Source organism: Paralichthys olivaceus, chromosome 24 (assembly GCF_024713975.1).
Source record: "Paralichthys olivaceus isolate ysfri-2021 chromosome 24, ASM2471397v2, whole genome shotgun sequence".
Taxonomy (NCBI): Eukaryota; Metazoa; Chordata; class Actinopteri; order Pleuronectiformes; family Paralichthyidae; genus Paralichthys; species Paralichthys olivaceus.
In genome coordinates, this window is record NC_091116.1 from 11,392,590 (window position 1) to 11,414,700 (window position 22,111).

The 22,111-nt window shown below is 41.6% G+C and overlaps 1 protein-coding gene across 16 annotated transcripts in view; it reads right to left on the bottom strand.

The window, feature by feature from the left end:
* The window catches only part of dmd (dystrophin), a 177,029-nt gene that overhangs the window by 66,510 nt on the left and 88,408 nt on the right, over window positions 1-22,111 (bottom strand). For 11 of the 16 annotated variants that reach the window (XM_069520599.1, XM_069520602.1, XM_069520597.1 and 8 more), the window contains 16 exons: window positions 21,461-21,562; window positions 19,834-19,941; window positions 19,491-19,670; window positions 17,509-17,678; window positions 17,378-17,413; window positions 16,853-16,976; window positions 15,650-15,728; window positions 13,965-14,077; window positions 13,117-13,245; window positions 9,625-9,817; window positions 6,733-6,878; window positions 2,840-2,940; window positions 2,218-2,329; window positions 1,301-1,414; window positions 814-969; window positions 554-724 (listed from right to left, as the gene is read on the bottom strand). In XM_069520599.1, coding sequence (XP_069376700.1) covers window positions 554-724; window positions 814-969; window positions 1,301-1,414; window positions 2,218-2,329; window positions 2,840-2,940; window positions 6,733-6,878; window positions 9,625-9,817; window positions 13,117-13,245; window positions 13,965-14,077; window positions 15,650-15,728; window positions 16,853-16,976; window positions 17,378-17,413; window positions 17,509-17,678; window positions 19,491-19,670; window positions 19,834-19,941; window positions 21,461-21,562 — 2,034 coding nt within the window. The remainder of the gene's footprint in view (window positions 1-553; window positions 725-813; window positions 970-1,300; window positions 1,415-2,217; window positions 2,330-2,839; window positions 2,941-6,732; window positions 6,879-9,624; window positions 9,818-13,116; window positions 13,246-13,964; window positions 14,078-15,649; window positions 15,729-16,852; window positions 16,977-17,377; window positions 17,414-17,508; window positions 17,679-19,490; window positions 19,671-19,833; window positions 19,942-21,460; window positions 21,563-22,111) is intronic. The other 5 variants (XM_069520600.1, XM_069520596.1, XM_069520592.1 and 2 more) reach the window with 1 other exon arrangement.

Genomic DNA, 22,111 nt, shown 5'->3' on the forward strand with positions numbered 1-22,111 from the left:
TATAGGTTTTTTTTTTGGGTGGGGGGTGAATGGCAGGAGACTGCTACTGCCAAGGCTTTTAGGTGAATCACAAAGCAAATACTGACATAAATTTACATCAGAAATACATAAAGTCATGAAAGCTTAAAAAAAAAAGAAAAAAGGATTCCGGTGAATAGGAGAATCAATGCAATTTGATATGAAACTGAGGAATGAGAGCAGAGGAGGGGTTTGAAAGAGGGTCTCAAAGCTGTGAGCAGATGAGAAGAAAGAAAGAGAGCTGGTTTTCAGCTGCAACAATGAACAGAGAAGCAGGAAGACGGGGGCGTTATCGACCTGGAATTAACCAGGATCAAAACGGAGTGACAGAGAAAAGAGAAAGATCAGCTGCAGCAGCTGCACAAAGTCGGTCAGACCTGGGCCCCGGCTGCGAAGGACTCTTGAGACGAGATCACGAATCTGAAGAAAGAGCCTCGATTTCAGAGAAACCTACACAGGTTCATACGGCCCCTCATTTCATCTTCAATCAGCCTCTTTCTCTCTCGGCCACTCTCGATTGTCTGCAGTCACACACCTTGAGCTCCTCAACAGCCTTGCGCAGCTCTTCGGGGGTCTTGTATGTGAAGTCTCTCTCCAGGTAGTCTTCCTCGGCCTGGTTGATCCACTCCTGCATCTCCTGCATCTCCTTCCTCAGAGCCATGGTTTTATCGAGGCCTCCTTTCAGTGCGGACTTCTTAGCATAGGCCTAGATAGTGTTAGGAAAAGGACACATGAATACAAACACTCAATGTGAAAGCAGAAGAAGGCACCACACTCTGGGTTCAGGTGACACACCTGTTTGCAGACGTTCTCCCACTGGGCGTTGAGCTCATCCAGCTCCTTCTGGATGTGGATGGCGAACGGCGGCTCGGCCTCTTTCTTCAGGTACAGACCCACTTCATTGATGCCATTGAGGCTGGGTTGGATGGTGTGGATGTCATTCACCAGAGCCTGGTCAGGGATAAGGGTAATCTTTGATTCAGTGTTTTTATGGAACCATTTATGTAAAAGTAGCCACGTGATTTATCGGCTCATCTTTTTCCTCTTTGTTTCCTTTAGGATATTTTTATATTTGGGTCCTTGATCTCTTCTACTTTCATCTGCTCCATATAAACCACTGTCAACCTTTCTTAGCATTTCCAGAACTTCTCAACTGATAACCTTTTAATCCTTTTTCGTAATGTGAGCAACTTGTTGGTAAGAAATATAATTTATGATGCAACTAAGCCACTGAGAGTGAAAGTTTAGTGTAAAGTAAAATCAGGATGCAAGGTTTCCTCACTGTGCACTGCTCTAACTGTTTCTCCAGAGCTTCAGAGTCTCCCAGCGCGGGCCATTCCTCGTTCAGGAAGACGTCCACATCTGCCATCCACTTCTTTAAAGTCTTTACATCATTCTGGAGAAGAAAGACAAAAGAGAGGCAGACAAAATCCATGTGAAAATGAGGACTGAGCCCGTAAGGTAGATGAGTTGATGCATCAGTCCAGAACACCCAGAGATCTCAAGGCTCTAATTGGAAGGAGAGTGTATGTGCACTTGAGTCTGGTCCGGACCACATTTATCCGTCTGTCTGAGCCATGGAGGAAACTAATTGAGCCCGACCCGAACCTGACCAGAATCAGGTCACTTCCTCACAGCGACTCCTTTCAATCTCATCTGAAAACTAAAGGGGACCACTCTCTCTCTCTCTGTTGCTGTCTCTCACCCCACTTTAGCTCTTGTTCTACAATATATAAGTAACAAAACAGTAGAGCCTGTAAACCACTGCACCCTTAACTTAGTGCAAACCAGCAAACTTTTCTTATGCAATATAACGAGTTTTAAAATATGAAATAGTTGCTAAAATTATGAGGGAGAGGGCTCGTTTTTCAAAGTGAGACGTATGAGGATTTAACTGAGAATCCAGATAATAAATGAAACACTCCAGGGCTGTCAAATGTAAAATAAATCAGCCTTGGTTTTTAATTAGGCCGGGGAGAAGTCTGGATTTACCTTGTTTGAGGAAAGATGGGTTTAAAATTGGTTTGATTTTAATGCAAAGCTTTGGATAAATGCTAAGTGATATCAGCTCCTGTGTTATGTATTCAGTGAGGCGTTGGCAGCTGTCAATCACAGTCGGAGCAGTAGAGTCCTGGCTTTGGATGTATAACCGGTCACAGAACAAATACAGCATATGATTTTCCTTCGCCTGCATCTCACCTCAAACTGAATCAGTTTGGCCATGAGCTCCTGGATTCTCTGCACGTTGTCTGCCAGCATGGTGCCGAGTCGTCTCCAACGTGCCATGATGGCGTCCATCTCTATGCGATACCTGCAGCAGCACAGATCATGGAGACTTACTGACTCGCGGCGTTAGTTGCTTCTGCACTGATTCATTACTCCTGCAGACTGATAATGCACCAACTGAACATAAAGGCCAAGCAACTGTCAAAGGTCTGTGCTGTGTTTGGTTTATTTTAAAATATATTTTCAGAGAATTAATCATAAGAAATCCTAAAGTTTGTTTGACACTGATCCTTTACTAGAAATGAGATCTGTACTTCTCACATGGTTATGGGCTCTAGTGGTCTCTGCAGAATCTGTGTGAGGGTGTGGTAGTTCTTACTGATGTTTCAATGTTTAATGTTGTTTTACTTGTTAGTTTTAAATAATAATTTAAGTAACTCTTTTGAGGCAAGGCTGTTTGTAAATGGATTGGACTGGCTGGGAGTGCAAAGTGATTTAAATATATGTACTGTAAATGATCAGTACTTATAAGTATAAGTATCAAAATTCAAATTTCTGTTTCTTTCCCATCACTTTATTCTTTTCCGTGGCTCACTTCTGGCTGATGTCTGCCGGAGCTTTCTGGAAGACCTGCTCCACAGTTGAGGTCAGGTAGTCCACCTCCCCCTGGTGTTCAGTCAGAGCCACCTGGAGGGCCTGAGGGGATGAGAGCCATAGAATCAGAGAAAGAAGTTTTGACAGTTTAACATGTGCCGGTGGGAAAAGAACAGGTGCAAATAACAAAGTGAATGATGGCTGTGTTATTTTAGCTGCTTCACTTTGAGGACCCTGGAATCATTCATGCTGGATCACTGTCAGATTGTCATGACTAACGGGGCCATTTAAATAGAACAGAAACATCGTTACTGTTATTGCTGACACGTGCTTAAAATCATGAAAACAGACAAATGCAAACTTGAGCCCATCGTTTCTCTGCTTATCTACAAAGTGAGATGAAGAGAACAGGAACACTTAACTCTCTGTTTATCTCAGATATGTGTGATCCTATATCTGCCAGGAGCACACGTAAAAAAAAGCTCTCATGTGTGAGACAAAATCCTTTGGCTAAAAAGGTCATTTTGGTGAAATGTTAGTTCCATGACAGGGTACAGAGTGGGATGACATGGGAGGATGAGGGATGACGAGCATGAAGGTTTATGAGCTGACACAACACTCAGCTGCCACTGTTAACATTTTGAAATGAGATCCTTTTCACACTGTTTGATTCCGCTCGCCCAGTCGTGCAGTGTGAATCACAAGTGGGTAGATGAGGGAATTCCTGGTTGGCCGCAGTGGAAGATTTTGCGGAAGAGAGCCTTGTTCACACCAAGGTGTCTCAGAAGCTTAAATCAAACACAGCCCCTGGCCTGACCAAATCTGCCAGTTACTGTGGCTTAGCCTCAATCCTTCTGCTGCCACACTGAATCCCAAGCAGGGACGTATTAGGGATGAGTTTTGCTGTAACTTTTTTCTTCTTCCTTTCTCTGACTGACTTTTTTTTTATCCAGCAGCACCGAAAACCTCCCACACACATTCATCCATCCCCTGTTTCACTTTGACATGAGTGAGCTACTTTATTCGAGCAAAGTTTCTGCAAAAAAGGTGAAGAGGTGACGAATCACAATGCAAAATAATGCAAAAGAGCTGATTAATCTCTGTGACTCGTCAGAACCAGACAGTATTCTTTCCATCAGCCTGGGTAATGATCATGCTGTGGACCTGCCTGTAAACCCTGGTCCCTGTTTTAATGCTGCCTGCATTTGGGTCATTCCGTACATGATTGTCATGATATCGTGTTTTAACTTACACTAGATCCTTTAACGAGGGGTACCACTTTTCTGTAGAGGTTGTAAAAACAGAAAACACTTGTTACTTATTAATTACAGACGGCGTCCATCACTTTAACCTGGACGTGAACCAGTTTTCACTGCGAATAAAAGCTTAAAACTAAAGCAGGACTTTCCCAAATTCTTCTTCAGAGACTATAATGAATAACTGCAGATAGACAAATAATGTGAACCATTAATTGAAGCCTCAGTCTTTTATCCGTGCAGCTTATCCCCACTTCCCTCTCACTACTGCAAAATCAAAATTCAATCCAAGGATGTAATTACACTAAAATCAAAGGTAGTCATTATAGGCTGCAATCAGGTCTTTAATAACTTCTATCAGTGGCTGTCGATAACATCATTCATCATCTCGGCACAAGCTGCCACATATTCAAACCAATCAGAGCTGTTCACTGTCTGCTAGAGCTCTGCAAGTCAGGACTCAAACTAAGATCTCCCCTGACAGGAGCTCTTGTTTATTCTTATCCAGAAAGCTCCTGACATGACAGGTGATACCGTCATCTGAGTAAAAGAGAAAGTGTCCGACCACACAAACTGTACACGTAATGTACACACATGCAGAAGTCCTGCCTCCCGGAGCGATGGGACAAGAAACAGCTGTGTCTGAAGATTAATGACAGCCTATCAGTATGCAGAATGAATTCCTAATTATTATCTACAATCAACTTTAATTAATCTCTGGCTACAAGACTTGATCTCCCTGCTAAGCTACAAGACCATTATAATCTTTAAAGAGGGTTGAGTACGCACACACACATACTCCTACACATATTTACCTCTATGGTGCGACCTTGACTTAAGATAAACAATCAACAGTTCAGAAAGCGCTAAACGAACAAAACATTAGAATCAGAAGAACATGCATTAGTGTAAAAACATGTACATACAGATAACAAGGGGAGAATGGAAAAACGTTTACTCTACATTGGTGTAGCTGTACATTCACTATTTTATTACATGCATTTTTGAGAATATGTGTTTATCTGTTCTGTGATAAACAGACACTGATTTGCTCCACTGGGAATTTGCTCACCCACCTATTATAATTGTGCAGTTGCACACACACACACACACACACACACACACACACACACACACACACACACACACACACACACACTCTGCATGTTAAGCAGATGCAAGTGGAGCTTCACCAAATTCAGTGACTTTCAGAGAATTTAAATTCTTGCTTGGTTTTAGGTTTGTGAAAGTGTCTCATTTAGCTTCCTGTTAGAGCTGCTGCTTTAAAAGAAGCTAATGCTGTGCAGCAGATAGAGCTGCAAACAACTGTGGGTCATTAGTGTACGGTCAGCTGTCGTAACTCGGAGACTTTTATTATTGGTGCATTGTTGAGCTGTGTGAGATACTAGACACCAGAGGGGGTGAATGATGTATCTATGTATATTTATCCAGGGCAAAAAAAACAAAAGTCCAAGAAAGCAACACTTGTCTCTGGGATATTTTAGCTATATTTAGTTGAGACACAGTGTTCTTTATATATATATATATATATATATATATATATGTATATATTTATCTATACTATGTGCAACATTAAAAACATTTCTCTGCTGTTAATACTTGTTATGTGTCAAACTTAGTTGAAAAGGACCTCTTCTTAGTCAAAGCACGCTCCAGCCCACTTAACAATTCTCTCAACAGGAATTTTATGTTCACGGCAGCAATTTGGGCACGTCCTGGTGTATCCGACGCACACTATTTACTCACTAGGTTGTGGGTATGTATCAGACTGTTGGTTAATGGGGCACGTCATCTGTTTTCTCTCCCCTCTCTATCTGTCTGCTACCTCAAAGAGCAGCAGAAAAGCATCCTTTAAAAGCGTGCTGCTTTGGCAGTTTGGCAACGCCGGCGGCAATATAACTTTACTACTTGTAGTAAAAAGTGATTACAGTGTTATACAACCAAACAGGATGATAGAGCCAAACCTATTTTGGCATTTAATGGGAATTTGTAGATAGAGTTGAGTTGCAGTGTTGTCAAGAGAAATAGACGGACGGAGTCTATCAGCTGAATCTGACTCCTTGTGGATGGTGGTGTAGAGTACACCAACCTGTGAGTAATATACCAATCTCCAATCCATCACATTGCACAACACAATCAGGTTCAAGTCCTACACTGGCCAAGAGTTTGAGAGAAAGAAAATACAAAGCTGCATTATCTTCTCTGAGCAGATGCCGATGACTGAAATATTCCAGCACTCCACGTTAAATCGAGTAGCACAAACGTTTTAAGTGAAAAACAAGGTCACAGTCTCAATTACTCACATTAGAGTGAGTAATTGAGTGAGAAAATAAAAGGGAAAGTCTCTCTCTCACTCAGTTTTACTCTTGTTAAGGACGACCTCCACTATCTGTATGTCAAGTTTCAGATTTTACTGTAGAAATTCAATTCAAGTCCTGGTGGTTAATGCTTTTAAAAGCTTGATTGTTTTGGGGCCTGCAGTCAAACTTCTGTGATGCATCAAGCGAGTAGAGGAAATATATTTTTATATGAAATCTACTTTGCAAATGCTGGCAGCTCTTTCTTAGTGAAACAGGCCTGTGTGAGTGTGGGTTTGTGTGTGTTTGTGTGTGTCTACCTGAACATCCTTCAGTCTTTGTTCCATAATAGGATGCTCTGTAACGGCCGTGGATGGGATGGCCAGCTTGGCCTCGCACTGTTGTAACCATGCCAACAGCGCTGATATGGTTTCCTTATAACGAGCCGGGGGCAAGCTCTCCAAAACTTGACAGACAGGGAGAGAGAGAAAGAGCAAAATGTCAGCAAACTGCAAATTCTAAACACTGAATAACACATTTTACTTGACTGTCTTAACGTATTCACAAATCTATGTATATGGTGGAGTATAGCTTAGGAGGACTAATTCAATATGAGTTTGGATCTTAACAATAAATTCACACATAAATGGAGATAATTCAAAACACCTCACTCACTTGCCGCTGTACTTCTCTGGTAAATGGAGTCTTTTTAATTTGCGATAATAAAGCTTCCCTGAATGTGCTGACCTGACCAGAGCTGACTCCAGAGGTGGAAACAAACCCACAAAAGATAAAAGTATACTTTAAATAACTACTTCATTCCTTTCAGAGAAAGGAAACTGTTTTCCTCTCAACCATTGCCATCTTTGGGAAGTTGACCCAGTAATCTACGTGCATCTGCACACAATTCATGTGTGAGCGGTTGAATGTGTGTGTTAGATATCTCACCCCTGGTGTGGATGAGAAAAACACAGTGTGTGGTGTGAGGGAAGAAACTCTCTGAGTGAGTAAACAAGTATAGTTTTTCTGCTTGGGTGTCAGCATCTCTCTCTTTCTTTCTCTCTCTTATCTCCCTCCAGCTGACTCTCCTTCTCTCCCTTTCATCCCACTCCCGGCATTTTTCTCTGCCTTACCCCTCTGTGTCATTTTCTCGGTGGCAGTATTTTTCGTTTTCTTGTTTCTTCCATCATCCTCTTCCTCACTGACACAAAAAGCTATCTGCTCTAGTTTTGTCACAACACGTCTGATTTCGTTTTTTCTCGTCTCTATGGTTTCTCGTAGCCTTTGGCTTCTTGGTATATCTGATTAAGTCTCATTGTTATTACTGAAAAAGCCAATACATTTTAGCATCCACACATGAAAGCAGCAGCACAAATTGGATTATCTGACACTCTTGCTGGAGACGAAGAGGAGTTAATCACTGATGGTATGCCACGTGCGTCAGAATTAGAAGTCAGCTCAACTTGTAAACTACTTCTAAAAATGGCTTTGACACGTGAACCTGTTTACTGAGAGGAGAATGTAACTCGCCAAAAATTGATTCACCATAATTTGTTAGGAAATGTAAATAAAGATGGACAACACATCTCCTCTTTCTCCCACTAAGCAGAGATGAAGAGAAAATATCACAGATGCAAACGCTTCCGTCTTGCACATTTGGAGTCACAAAATTTGAAGCAGCTCTTTTCATGTCGATGCAAATTGGTTTTTTTTAAAATCAATGAACCTGCTTTTTGACAGATTGACCAAGATTCTGTCCTACAAGCAGACCGCAGCTGTAATTTAAATAACTTAAGTAAAATACTTTTCATTCTTTCATTTCTTTTTTTCACAGATGACAGGATATAAATGACAAAAGCTCTGAATTATTGGTTCCGCAAGAGACTTCTGCGTCTGCATGTGCTGCCATGGCAACCAACACAGTGGTATCAATTTTCCCATCTAGCGCTTTATAAAAAAAGCGAACAGGCTTAGGCAAAGTTGCCAATATGTCAAACCCGCCTCTGTCGAGTGGAGGATCGTGTGCTTTGAATGGCAGAACGTTTCTGCTCGGGAAGTCAATGCCACATTATGCTGCTGAGTGCATGTCACTGGGGTTAGTATTTGGGTTGGCAACATGAGAGAGCTACCTTGAAACTTTTATTTTACTGTATCGGATACATGTTCAACTATAGCTGAGGTTTTAAATGGTACAAATAATTCTTTACTTATGGTCACAGAGTTTAGGCCATACAAGCTGTAATGTCATGCTTTGCATTTATGTCTCATGAAACTAGTTGGAGTTAGAATATAAGGTGCATATAAAATGTTTTGACTTTGGCCGCACATCTATTTGGCGTCTGTGTATAATAAAATTCCTGACAGATCTCTATATGGACATTCTCTTTCCTGTTGCACAGATTCAGTGTCTTTTCCCAAGGACACGTAAACAATGTCGGTGTCTGTTGCACCAAATCATTCAGTAAAGAGCAAAGGAAATCTCACCATGCAGCCTGCTGTGCAAGTAGTGCTGTTGTGTTGTCGTCAAAAAAAACTAAACCTAACCCTTTGAATCAGCCTTTGAAATAAAACAATAACAATAAAACCAACAGTGCAGCGTGTAAAGCGATATTTTATTGTAGTTGACTTCACCGAACAACCCTGTGTAACACAAACTGTGCTGAATACAATTCTTTGTGGTCGTAACTAGAGAGCAGATCATATGGACACAGGACTGTTTTCATCCCGAGAATGAATTCAGTCTGTTTTTCTAGCAGCGACAACAAGTGTGTCTTTGCTGAATGTTGGGTCGTTGTTGCGTTTGTGGGTAGAGACATTTGTCACGCCAGGGCTGTCAGATACAGTGTGTGGGCTGCAGCAGGCTGCCAAGGCTCTGCACTCACTTCTATTCACTACAGTGCAGAATGAGTCCCAACATTTACTATCATACTTTTAGTCACGTTTTAGTATAAATTCAGTCATAGTTAAATGTATTGTTATTGTATAGAATGTTCCCATAGTGTTGTGTTGCTGCAGAGGACTTCAGATTAGGATAGAAGGATATTTTAGGGATGCTGTAATTATTCTGACAAACTATCCACAAGCTATTAAAATTGAGGGCACCTAGAAAAAAACAGGGTCGAAAAAGATGGAGCAAAAATAGTGAATGAACTGCGATGCTCTTCTCGAATGAGCAGCTGGGACAATGTTAATCAGCATAGCTCGTCTCTCACCCAGTTGTAGCTGCCTCTCTCTGGCCCTCAGGTTCTCCAGGACTTCTTGGTAGTGCTCTTTGAAGGCACTGATGTCAGCGTCCAGGAAAACAGAAGGGTCCTCCTCCCCTTCCTTTTCTTCTTTCAGCTCCTTCAGCTGCTTCTCTAACAGGTCCACCTGAGGCTGCAGGGAGGCCAGGCGAGCCACCTCCTCCTGGCAGGACAAGGAGGGAGAGGGGGGAGTCATATCATGGATGAACAGATGAGGAGGAGAGTGCGTTATTCAACCACCACCATCTCTTGTCGCCATGGAGAATTTTGATGGAAAAGGCTGTTCAACTATTCTGCAGGGACTCGTCCAATAAAAACACATCTCCAGAAAACTATTGTGTAGTCGTAGTTTAAGTTCCACTCCATTTGCCTTATGTTTAATCAGTTCAATTTCACAGAAATGTTTAAATATATTTCCAACTGTTAATGACTAGGTAGCCAAGCAGGAAATTAGACCAGCTCAGCAAAAACTAAACTGAAGCTGGGAAACTATTTCCTCTGAACTCAAAACTGTATGAACAGAACAGACAGAGGAGGGAGGATCACTGCTTTATCACCAGGGAAACCTGGTTTGTTCACTGCCAGAGTAAAAGACAAAAAAGATGTTATCATGTTTTAATATAACGCCAAACCGGCTGAACCCATTGCAAATATAATAATTGTATAGATATATGTTTTGATAATAATACAGTCAACTCCTCTGGTGCATCAGATCCGGTTGGAGAGACTGACAGCTCTGCAAACTGAGTGATAAGATACTCCAGGGTTTTTATTAGATTTAGTGACTATTACAACAATGTAGAATATCGAACAACCTTATAAATAATCTAGTTTCAAACTAGTCTCACTGAAATCCCAGCAGGAGTTGTGGGTGCAGCAGTATAGGCAAGTTAATATTCACTGATCTGTCCTTGGATGAAGGCTTTGAATGTAGCTCTCCTTGGAACACCAAGTTAGGTAATACTGTAGCCTAGAGCCACGAGACACATTAGTTATGAATAATGTGAGAAAATACAAGCATATATATCCCTGTCGGAGTATTCGTTCATAAGCTGCCAGTTGGAGGCATGATTTGCTTGTGGGAAGGTTGCTTTGTTTCAGTAAATATTTGATTTTCTCTGAAGTCTTTCCCGTTAAATATAAAGATAGGAACTCAGAAAGTGTTAATGTGTGGGAAGAAGACCTGCGCTCTCCATTTGTGTCTATGTGTGGCCAAGTGAGAAAGTGTGGGCGAACTTCTGAGGGAAACCTTGTTTGTGTGAATTTGTCAGCAGCTACAGCAAGACACATCTTCATCTCCTTCTTCCTCAACTCATCTGTCCACGTCTCTTTTCCTTGATCACATGTCCTTATTTCTTGCTTACTTTGAAATCTCTCCATCACCTCTTATGTTGGTGGGATTTAAATTCTCCCCTATGTCTCTACTTCCTCTCTTTCACTTTAATTACGCCTAACATTCTGTTATCCCTCTCTTTTTGAAGTTTGTTTTTCAACTGCCTGTTCTTTTTTTCTTTCAGACATTTCATCTAGATGTTAAGATGCAGCATTTTAAAGTCGAAGGTGTTTGCAAATAGAATTCAGATAGAACTGGGACGGGAAAAAAGCTCAAGCGAATAAGCCACAAACCCAAAGTTGGGGTTTATTAAAAATAACAACATAAACAAACTTTGCTAATACGAGCATTAGGGCCAAAATAGTACAGTTTAAAGATAAGAGCACAGATTAGAGTGACTAAGTACAGAAACAAATTGATGTATTTGTAAGATGATGTACTTTCTTGCTATTTTCGCAAATACCTACAAAGTTTATCTTGTTGAATCGTTTTTTTCCAAGGGCACAGAACATTGTCCCCATTTGAGAAACATTAAGTAGAGAGGACTCTGGCACAAAATATTTGGAGGAGTGGATGTAAATTGCAGTGTTTGTTTGTTTGCCTCTTCTACTTACACCTCCAATTCCATGGCATTGAATTTCGCTTTGCTCCCACCAACCAAACGTGCAATCTGTTAAAATGCTCACACAGTTTAGCACTCTTTATTTGAGATCTGAGTAGAGTGTGAGAGGAAGGTGTTTGAAAGGGAAAAGGAGGAGATGAAAAAGATGAGGAAAGCCTACTTTTGAGAAAAGACTGACATCCAGAGGACGTGGGAGGCTTTGAGCAAAGAGAGAGAGAAATGCATCAGGGAATGAGGAAACTGCGCTACTGGAAACTACGGGACCAATCAAAAAGGCCATTAGAAGAAGGGGTGTCAACGTGTCAGTTCATCTTTCAGCTTCACTTCAGTGTGGATGTGTAGGGAAGAATATGGAAACTGCAGTTGCATATTTCTGTTTCAGGGGCACTGAACAAACAATACACTTCCAGCAGCGTTTAAAATGTCACAAAGGTGAATGAAAGTGTCCAGATGAGTTGTTTGAGCTTTGGTTGAAAGCAAAGACGATGATTGTGCAAAAATCACGAACTGTGAATCGTATTTACATTCATCCTTAATCGCCCTCAGCACAGTTGATTTGCTGGATGTAAGATCTAACAAGGAACCACCCTTGAGTCAGGAAATGCTTCCTTGGCATCGAGAGCTGTGTCTCGGGAGATCGTTATACTTCCTGCCAAAACACACAGAGCTTGATGGTGCATTTTACAATAAACAAGTAGTAACTTATGCAGTTTGAAGCACGGAAAGGAAACAAGCTTTTAGTTTTAGCTCCACTTCTGCCTCTCCTCTGGGACACAGCACTGTAAGCTGTAACCCCCTGGGACTGCTGGGAAAAAGGAAGTTTGGAAAACAAACAAAAATCTGACTGCAACGAGCGAGAACCAGGCTAAAAACATACCGGTTTCTATATGTTTGAGTCTGTTTATTTTACTGCTGACCATTTTCCAAAGTCTGCTATATTACTGCTAAAATAAGATTGACTTGCCTGATGATGCTGGAATGTAAAATGCTTTTTAATATTTGGGGAAAGATAAGCTGTGCTAGAGTGAAGTGAGAGGAGAAAAGAAGCAACACAGGGATTCCGAGGAAGAGATAAAAAATAAACATCAATACAGGAACTAAAACTGGGACAATTACAAAAAGCACAAAAAACAACCAAACCACAGGGTATATGCAGGATTTCAGCAATTAAATTAGAAAAGATATTTTAAGACCTCAATGCCACTTCCAGCTCTCACCCTTTTTGCAAAACTAAAGTGTCCTAGATTGCTCTAACTTGAAGGTTAAAGTAAAATGTAAATAATCTAATAAATACTTACAGTAAAGTGCTGTGACAAACAGATGCATGAAAGAGACAGAAGTCCAAACAAGACAAATAAATGAAGAACAAGGAAGAAACAAGAAAGACAACAAGTAGACTTAAACAAGAATTGAGCAATGAAATGAAATAATGTGAGACAAACACACAAAGTATAAACGTAAAGTTTGTTTGTAAAGTTTGGAACCAGTCACAGGTTATTTCACTCACTCGACATCGGTCCAGTTGTACTTTCAGTGGCTCTGGTTCAGATGCTGGAGGCGCCTGGACTTTGAGCCAGTTCTCGCTGATTTCCACTGCCTGCTCACACTGCTCATACAGGCTGTAGAAGGACAGCACCTGCAGGACACACACACTCAGTCACGTCTCCATAACACTTAGAGATATCGCTGCTTTTTGTTTTCAGACTCAGGTAAGATTTTACAAAGCTGCAGGTGAGTGACACGTCGGTTCTCTGTTGCTAATCCATAGGAATGCACCAAACTGTCTGAAGTGTTTTTTCCAGGTTCTGAGAGATCCTTCAGAAACTCTGATACATCCTGAACCTCTGCGCTCAGAATTAAAAGATTACTGCGCAGCCAAAAATGATTAAAACCAGACGGACCGGCCTCTTGCCTGGTGTGATGCCCCTGTGTCTGACATTACAATTAGTACACCACTGCTGTTCCTAACATTAAATCTCAAATCTCCAAAGAGTCCAAGGAAGTTCCTGACATTCTCTCCAGCAGTTTGTTTTTCTCATGTAAACTTTAACTGTAAGCTAATGATACTTTTTAACAATGTAAAATAAGAACGTAAAACTAAGTCAGACTTTATGTTATTGGTGCTTTATGTTTAATATTTATGTGCAGCAACACGGCCCTAAACTGCTCAAGCCAAGTGGGTTTTTATCTCTTTGGATATATCACAGAAAGATGAGGTGCTACAAACACTGCATACTGAGTTTTGGCAACTGTTAATATATTGTGTTAAGAAAATACTCTGCCAAGGTACAAAGTACCTGAGTGATACAGAGTGGCCATGAAAGTGTGTCTGTGTGTCTGTGTGTGTGTGTGTACCTTTGTCTGGTAAGCCAGCCATGCCAGCCTGTCTGCCAACAGGGCACAGAATCCCACCCAGCGCTGGTTCAGCTGCTCCGCTGCCTGGGCAATGTCATCAGCACGACTTCCCTCTGCAGGAGCAGACAGAGAGGGGGATAACTCACACATACACACGCATGCTTCATACTTCACACATGCACGACTGCTCTCTTTGTAGGGGACAGGCAGAATGCACACACACTCAATGCACACAGAATCTGGTGAATGTCATCTGCAGGAGAGGGGAGACAAGCTATTGGTATTCTGCACAAAGCCTGAGCTCTAAAACTGTTTATCTGTTTATTCACCACACACACACACACACACACACACACACACACACACACACACACACACAGACACACACACTCACAAACACACACACACTCATTGCTAACTAACCTTTTTTTGATGTGAATGACCAATTTAAAGTGCAGATAAAACTCCAGTGCCTGTAAAACGAAAACCTCCAAGAGTCAATGCTAAAAGTTATTCAAAAAAATGGATTCGTGCTCCTGGCTCTTAAAGGGCAAACTGAACCCCATCGGCTGAGTGATAATTAGACCTGGACAAGGCAGCATCCTGGCTCGCATTCTCATCTGGCATGCACGCAGGACTGAAATAGTTTCTTCTTCCTGTAATTGTACTTCCATTACGTTCAAGCACAAGCTTCATCTTAGATAAGTGCAATCATATAACCATGAAGCTGATTGTTGAGGTGTAAATGAATAATCAGATTTTTTTCTTTTTGGTGATAAATCCCATGCACAGATCCAAGGCAACAATAACTGTTCCCTGCTCTCCGCCAGGAAAGTTCAGATGGCTACACAGCGTCTTTCTGTGTGGAGTTTGCAGGTTTTAGACTCTAATACCATAATGACATTAAAGTGGAAATGAAACTAATGAAATGAACCAGTTTAGGGAACGACTAATGAGAGCAGGTTGATGCAGCCCACGTAGGTGATGATGACAGGACGAACTAATTTAACATGAACCCTGGTTCAGACTTTCAGGAATGAAAATGGTTAAGATAAGTTAAGATAAACTCAGCTGCACTAAGCAGCAGCTGTCTGTAGCAATATATTTATATTTATTTATATTTTTCAAATATACATGGAACCTTCTATAAACCATTTCAAACTTTTCCTTTTAAGGCACTTTTGATGGGGCTGGCTTTGAGTAATGAAAGTAATCTAACTACTTCAGTAACTCAGGTCGCCCCAGGCTGAGAGCCACAGAAGATTGTACATGTACACACACACACACGCACGCACACACACACACACACACACACAGCCGTGCTCAGTAAGTTGGGGAATGTTTGGTTTAAGATGAGTGCAGCAGCGTGAATGAAAAAAGAAAAGTATAAATTGAGTGTGTCTGTGCTTTCAGGAGCCCAAACAATCAAGGACAGAGGAGAGGACAGAGGAAAAGAGACATCTCTCTCTCTTTCTGTCTGTTCCTCTCTCTATCAGTGTTTCTATGGAGACAAGGAGAAAGGGTGGGCCAGGTGGAGACGTTGCCATGGGGACAGACAGGGTGTGTATGTGTGTGTGTGTGTCTGTGTGCATATGCATGTGAATGAACAAGTGTCTGTGAGTGTGAGTGTGTGTGTGTGTGTGTGTGTGTGTGTGTGCGTGTGTGTGTGTGTGTGTGCACATTACCCTGCTCAACCAGGGTCTGCGCGGTGCGTGTTGCCTCCTGGAGCTTACGGTACTTCTCTGGCCGCTCTCTTTCTATCGCCTATGGCAAAGAGAGAGGGAGGTAGGGAGAGTGAGCGATGGGGCAGAGGGAGAATTGGGGAATTAAAGGACAAGAGACTGAAGCGGAGAAGCAGACAGGCGGAAAGAACGACAGGCTGAGAGCTAGAGAAATACCATTGATTACATAAAGTCAAACTTAAACAAATGAATCCAAGTGGTAAGAGTATTACTTCCAAACAGTAACGGGTCATCTCGCCTCTGATCGAATTCTGCTGCAGCACGTAGCCTGAACCTGTCTGCTCATTTTTTAACCAGTAAAGGGCTTAAGATTAATACAATCATTTAAACTAAAGTAATACTTTTAGATTCATTAACTTGAGCCCCTCAATTGTGTATCCGATTCTGTCAGAATGATATTACTTCATTTCATGTAGTTACTTATGCTGGAAGAAGTATTTGTATTTACCATAAACTTGCTGTGGACCTGAGTTGTGAGCTGAGCAGCGATACTGAAGGTGGATATTTCCCTCACTGTTTCAGAAGCCTACAGAGGTTCAAGTACCAGTTGCTCACAAGGAGAAATCTTCATTTAAAAAAATTCAGATAAAAACAATAATTCTATGCAACAAAAACATTTTTTTCCCAATCTTAGATCTTTAATCATCTTATCGATATCGTACTTATCTTAGAAACCACTCTTTTGTACTCCTGCTGCTTCTTCCAGTTAAAATGTGTATTACATATTCATTCAGTGTGTGTTAATTTCATGAATGAAAACTATGACTATGAGAAATGTTTGCTGACGTCTTCATGACAAAAACTAAACAGAGTCACCGCTGCAAATAAAAACTGTGATAAATAACTCCACTATGATACTGGACCCTTCTCTGCTGCATCTCTGAGTTCCACTGAGCCACATCACTCTTGTCCTCTATGCAGAATATCCTCACACATGGGATTGCTATAGAGAAAGTAAAATTCATTCCTGACCCAGCTGTGCGATGGAACCTTGTTATTTCAGCATCACAGGTCTCAGCAGATTAAGCTCAGTGGGTGACTCACACACACACACACACACACACACACACACACACACACACACACACACACACACACACACACACACACACACACACACACACAGATGCACAGGGTGTGTTTTACCTGCACTTTGTCATACAGGTCCTGAATGCTGCCCTCCTTTCGTGACACTGAGAACTCAGGGCTCTGGAGGATGGCCTCTCCACGGGTCATGTAGCTGTGGACCTCTGTGAAGTCCACATCAAACCTGATGACACACATGCGCTCGGCAGAGTTAACAACAATGCTGTTGTTTTGTTTTCACAATTTCACAATTTTCTAAAGGCCTGTCCTGGGGATAATATTTTTTACTTGAGAAGAATTTACATGATCAATTAACTGGGTTGTTCCTTTAGCTTCTTCACAACCCATGATGCAGTTTCATCTTCAACACTTGATCATATCTTATAATCTGCAAAGTAAACAGTCAAGTAAAGTTTAGTGGATTGAAAAGTAAAGTAAAAGTATAACAAAATAAAGAAAGAATTTGTCCTCTAAAGTTCTCCCTGCTACAGGATTGACAGACTTTCCTACTTCACTACTATCAACGGTTCGGTTTTAAGACGGCCTCTATTATCACCATCACAGATCTACAGGTCCATCACCTACCTGCTGAGATTAGACAGCAGAAATGGGTGCATGTAACTGAATATTTATTAAAGTTAGAAGAGAAATGTTGGACGTTATTATGCAGATAATATTTCACAGTAGACGCCTTCATTGTACCAATAAATACTCACCTTTTCCTGAGTTCAGAGTCGACCACGACCTGTCGCTTCTTCTGTGGTGGCGGCGACTCTCGTGTCTGGCGGACAGCGGACACCTTCCCACTTGTTGTCACCTTGGTAACGGTCGTCGTGACGGTGTGGGTCAGCTCGGACTGCTGGGCCACACTGACAGCCGATGACAGCTGGACACGCACAGAAAAAAACACGAGACAAAACTGCATAAACAAGGATCCAACTAATTCATACAGATCTCAGATCATGGGTGCGTACACTGCTGCATCACACACATCAAGAATCACTCTCCATGCGTGTGATTATGTTATATGTGTGAGTTTCCAGCTCTTGACAATGTGTGTGTTCAGGTTTGTTTCAGCAGGGAAGTCTAGTGGCAGCAAAGCAGCTGCCACAGCTACTTCATGCAGACGTGTGTGTGCACAGCTGAGGTGGCGGAGACTTCCCTCTGAGGTCACTCTGCTAATTATGTGACTGATTATAATGGACAACTCTGAGGAGGGGAGAGCGAGACAAGGTGTGAGGAAGCGAGGGAGAGACATTCGCATCCAGTGTGATCAGGAACTTCATGATGGATTTGAACTTCAGTGTATGAAGAGAGACAGATAGATAACACATGTGTGCATGGCTTAAAGGAGAGACTGGTGATGTATTACTCTATTAACTGTCAACAAGTCTCATGAAGAGACCAAAACCAACAACCTTTTCACCTCATACTTCCTTTTTCTATCTGTGACGTTCGGTACAAACCTCAACGAGTGGTTCATGAGTAGTTTATGAATCGGGGTTAGGGTTAATAATTTTGAAATTGCACTCAGCGCTGGGTGTGCAGCTCTCCAGAGGGCTTAAAGGATAAAAGTAATATTACTGTGCAGTATTTTATCAGCAAACAACAAAAAAGACACAGCAGCACTTTGTCTTTATCTTATCACTTGTCAGTGCATGTCAGCCTGAAGAGCGACAACAGAGAGACGCAGATAAAGAGAGAGAGGAATTTACTGATAGTGTAGTTACAGAAGGAGATGAGAGAGCCGCTGAGGGGCGGGGGGGGGTTATAATTGAAATAACTGTGATTATTTTGAGAAGTAATAGTGAGGAGTGGTTATTGCGACAATGCTGCTCAAAAGCACTGGATGTTTGCACAGGACAGAGCCGGTCGAAGAGGCGAGCAAATACAAGATTCCATCCTTCCCTTCACATTATTCTCCACTGGTGTGTAAAGTAAAGCTCTAATGACCTCTGTCACCCAGCCAACCCATTCATTTCACACTGTCCCTAAGGCCAGACACTTGCAGCTATCTGCACTGGATGTTTCTTCATGGGACGGTTTCATCACAGCGGCATTTTACAGCGGGACCTCTGTTGACCTCGGACACTACAAATAACCAGGACTTGATTTTGACAGGAACCCAGAGTGAGTCATCTGTACGACTATAAACAAAACCAGTTTGATTTGTGAATCTGCATGGAAAAGACATTATGCAATGTTTTAATTTGGAGCCGTGAAAACTCTTCTTATCTGTAATCTAACAGCTCGCTTATTAAAAAACATGTTGGTCGAATGAATACATGGGACCCTGAATGAACGACATGATCTGCAGTCAGTTAGTGGGTTGGACAGAGAAACCGTTACTCTTGACCTGAAGACCAAAGCTGAGAGCGTAACCTCGAGTGAAGTTGTTTTAACTCCCTCAAACAAATGGCTTATAAGAATATAAAATAATGGATGTCAGTTTTCTTCAGCTCCCACAAAACTGTATATTACAGTATACATATACATATATATGTATATTATATCTACATCAGGAGCAGGTACCTAGTTTGACTGTATGGTTGTTATGAAATTAGTTAAAGTCAGTTAGTTTAACCTGGTTCTGTGGAAAAGTTGAAGAATTACTAAAAACTATATCCAACACTTTCAGTCTTTCTAAAAGAAAACAATACTACTCAAATATAAATCCCTGTACTTATGTGAGGTGTACCTGGGAGCTGCTCATCTCCAGACTCTGGACCAGTCGGTCCCAGCGCTGGGCGAAGCTGTCCAGTCTGGCTTCCAGTTTGTTGGCTACATCCTTGTTCTTTACACTGGACAGCAGGTCCTGACTCATAGAGCACAGCTTGTCCATGGTGGGACGCTTCACCTCCAGGTCTGCCTTCACCAGCTGCAGGACAGGAACAAAAAACACGTTGAGGCTGTGAGCCCTCCTGATGTGACAATGTGTGAAGAAATGCATAAAAGGTCAACTTATATCTGTGTATAGTTTGTTTTGCACAAGAGTTGGTTCATATAAAGTTCATGGTCTAAGAAAAGGATCTGGTTCTCACAGCAAGACGGCGTAGGCAAGCCACCATCTCTGCCTGGTCCTTAAGGTTGGAGGTCTTGATGGAGCTGACCAGCTCCTCCTTCTGAGTCAACCAGGAGTCAAATAAACACTGTGGGCAGGGGAGAGGAGAGGAGGGGAGAGGAGAGGAGGGGAGAGGAGACCACAGAAATCCAAAGAGAGGAGGTTTGTAGGAAAAAGAATGGAGAAAGGATAGATGAAGGGATTAAAGTCAGAGAGGGGGAGAGAAGGGAGCGAGGAGACAGGAAGAGAGGGAGAATTAGAATGAGAAAACAAATCTTATCACGTGGAAGTCGGTGCACTTGAGGCTGCCGTCTCCTGTTGGTGCAGAAAGCTCTTGACTGCAGCATCTTGCTTCTCAGACTGCTGAAAAAACGCCTGACAGTATCTCCCCTCCGCTCACGATTACACTGAATATTTCTGTTATCTGAACATGGGCAGCGGATTTGCAACCAGAGCCTCGGGGTTGATGCTTGAACGAGCACTTATCCAGAGAAACAGGGAAAATTCAATTTGGTGTATTTCCTGATGTTTTGAATAATTTATCGAAAGAATTAGATTTGTATGTCTGTCTAAGAGCCACTGCAGCCAATGATCTCTCATTATAAAGTATGGCAGAGAGATTGTTTCATGATCTATCTGAACTCAGTTTTCTTGAGTAAAGGCCCTCACTGTGGACACATAACAGGATGTGAACACACAGTGTCATACATGTCATAGTTTACTGTTATTAATTATGTTTGGCTCTAAATGATACAAATCATTTTAAATAATCAATTTAAACAAATGGTGACTATGGTCCAAATGGTAGCAACGCAAATCTAGTTTGGGGATTTTAATTGAAGCCGATCATTTTAACATATCTAAGCCAAAATTGTGATTTTAGTGTCCTCACTTATTAATCACACAACATCGGATATCATGACACATCCAATTTCCTTTACCACGTCTGCTGTGGCTAAAAATAAGCTGAGATCTGCTAAGATGCTAATAAAGGCCAGACATAATAAAGAGTTGTCTCTAATATGGGTGGCATCACAAAGAGCATCTTATCAAAAACCTTAATCAATATCTATATTTATGTAATGTCAGAGTTTTGCAGTGGGATCGAACTGACCTTGGAATAAAGTCAAAGTTGCTTTGTGAAAGACAAATATATTGAAATAAGATATTTGTTGGGGAGAGGACAGCGTTGTGTGTGACCTCATTTACACTTGGCATTCATTCACAATCTGTATCAGGATATCTGATTGGATTACAACAGTGCATGCTCTTTTACTGTGATGTGAAGTATTATAACATTACAGAGCTGCTAGCCTGACTGTAGACTCTTAATCATGTCATGTCCTGTCTCTCTCTTTGTGTAGAAGTGACATATTTAATCTTGTGATGTACAGTGGACATACACAAGGGACTCATGCACATAATTCAGCTGATCTGTTTGAGATAAATGACATAATGTGACGTCTGTCCCAGCTTAGAGTTTTTTTTTAAAGCATGAAGAATGTGGGAGTAGACATGATGTGCAAGATCTAATCCCATTATTCATGCAGCAGATGCTGTGTGCCTGCCTCAGCTACACACACACACATCTGCAGACACACACGTACCTGTTCATTGGTGAAGTGCTGCCATTTCAGTAAAATCTCTTGAAGCAGAATCCAGCGTTCTTCTGTCCATTTACAAATGGCTGCCCAACGATCACCAAGCACCTGCAAGACACACACACACACACGCACACACACACACACACACACATATTTATGTCGACATTAGCACAGAAATCCATGTGAATTATTTCCCCCTGAGGAATTGAGAGATTTACGTCACGTTGCCTCAGAGGCTAATGGATTCACATTTTCACCAGCCAGCTTAACTCTTTCAGCTGCCAAAAGTGCAGTTGGAGTCTTGTTCCTCTTTCCCCCAGAGGGACGGAGCTGAGCACGGTAGTGGAACAGCTCTGAAATTCAGAGATGACAAGGGGGCGAAAAATCTCTACACCCTTCATAAGTGAATAAAAGCCACTGGCTGTAGAGATAAAACAGGGTCATGAAATAAAGGATAAATACCTGTGTTTTACATCACCTTGAGTTCACTATTATCCAGGATTATCCAGAGGAGCATGTAGAACTTTTTCTTTCAATTGTTTTTGTCAATTTAAATGTTCTTTAATCCTTAAAAAACTAATTATATGAAGCTTGTAAGCTTCGCAAGCTAGGCACCTTGGGTTCAGTGTCTTGCTCAAGGACACTTTGACATGT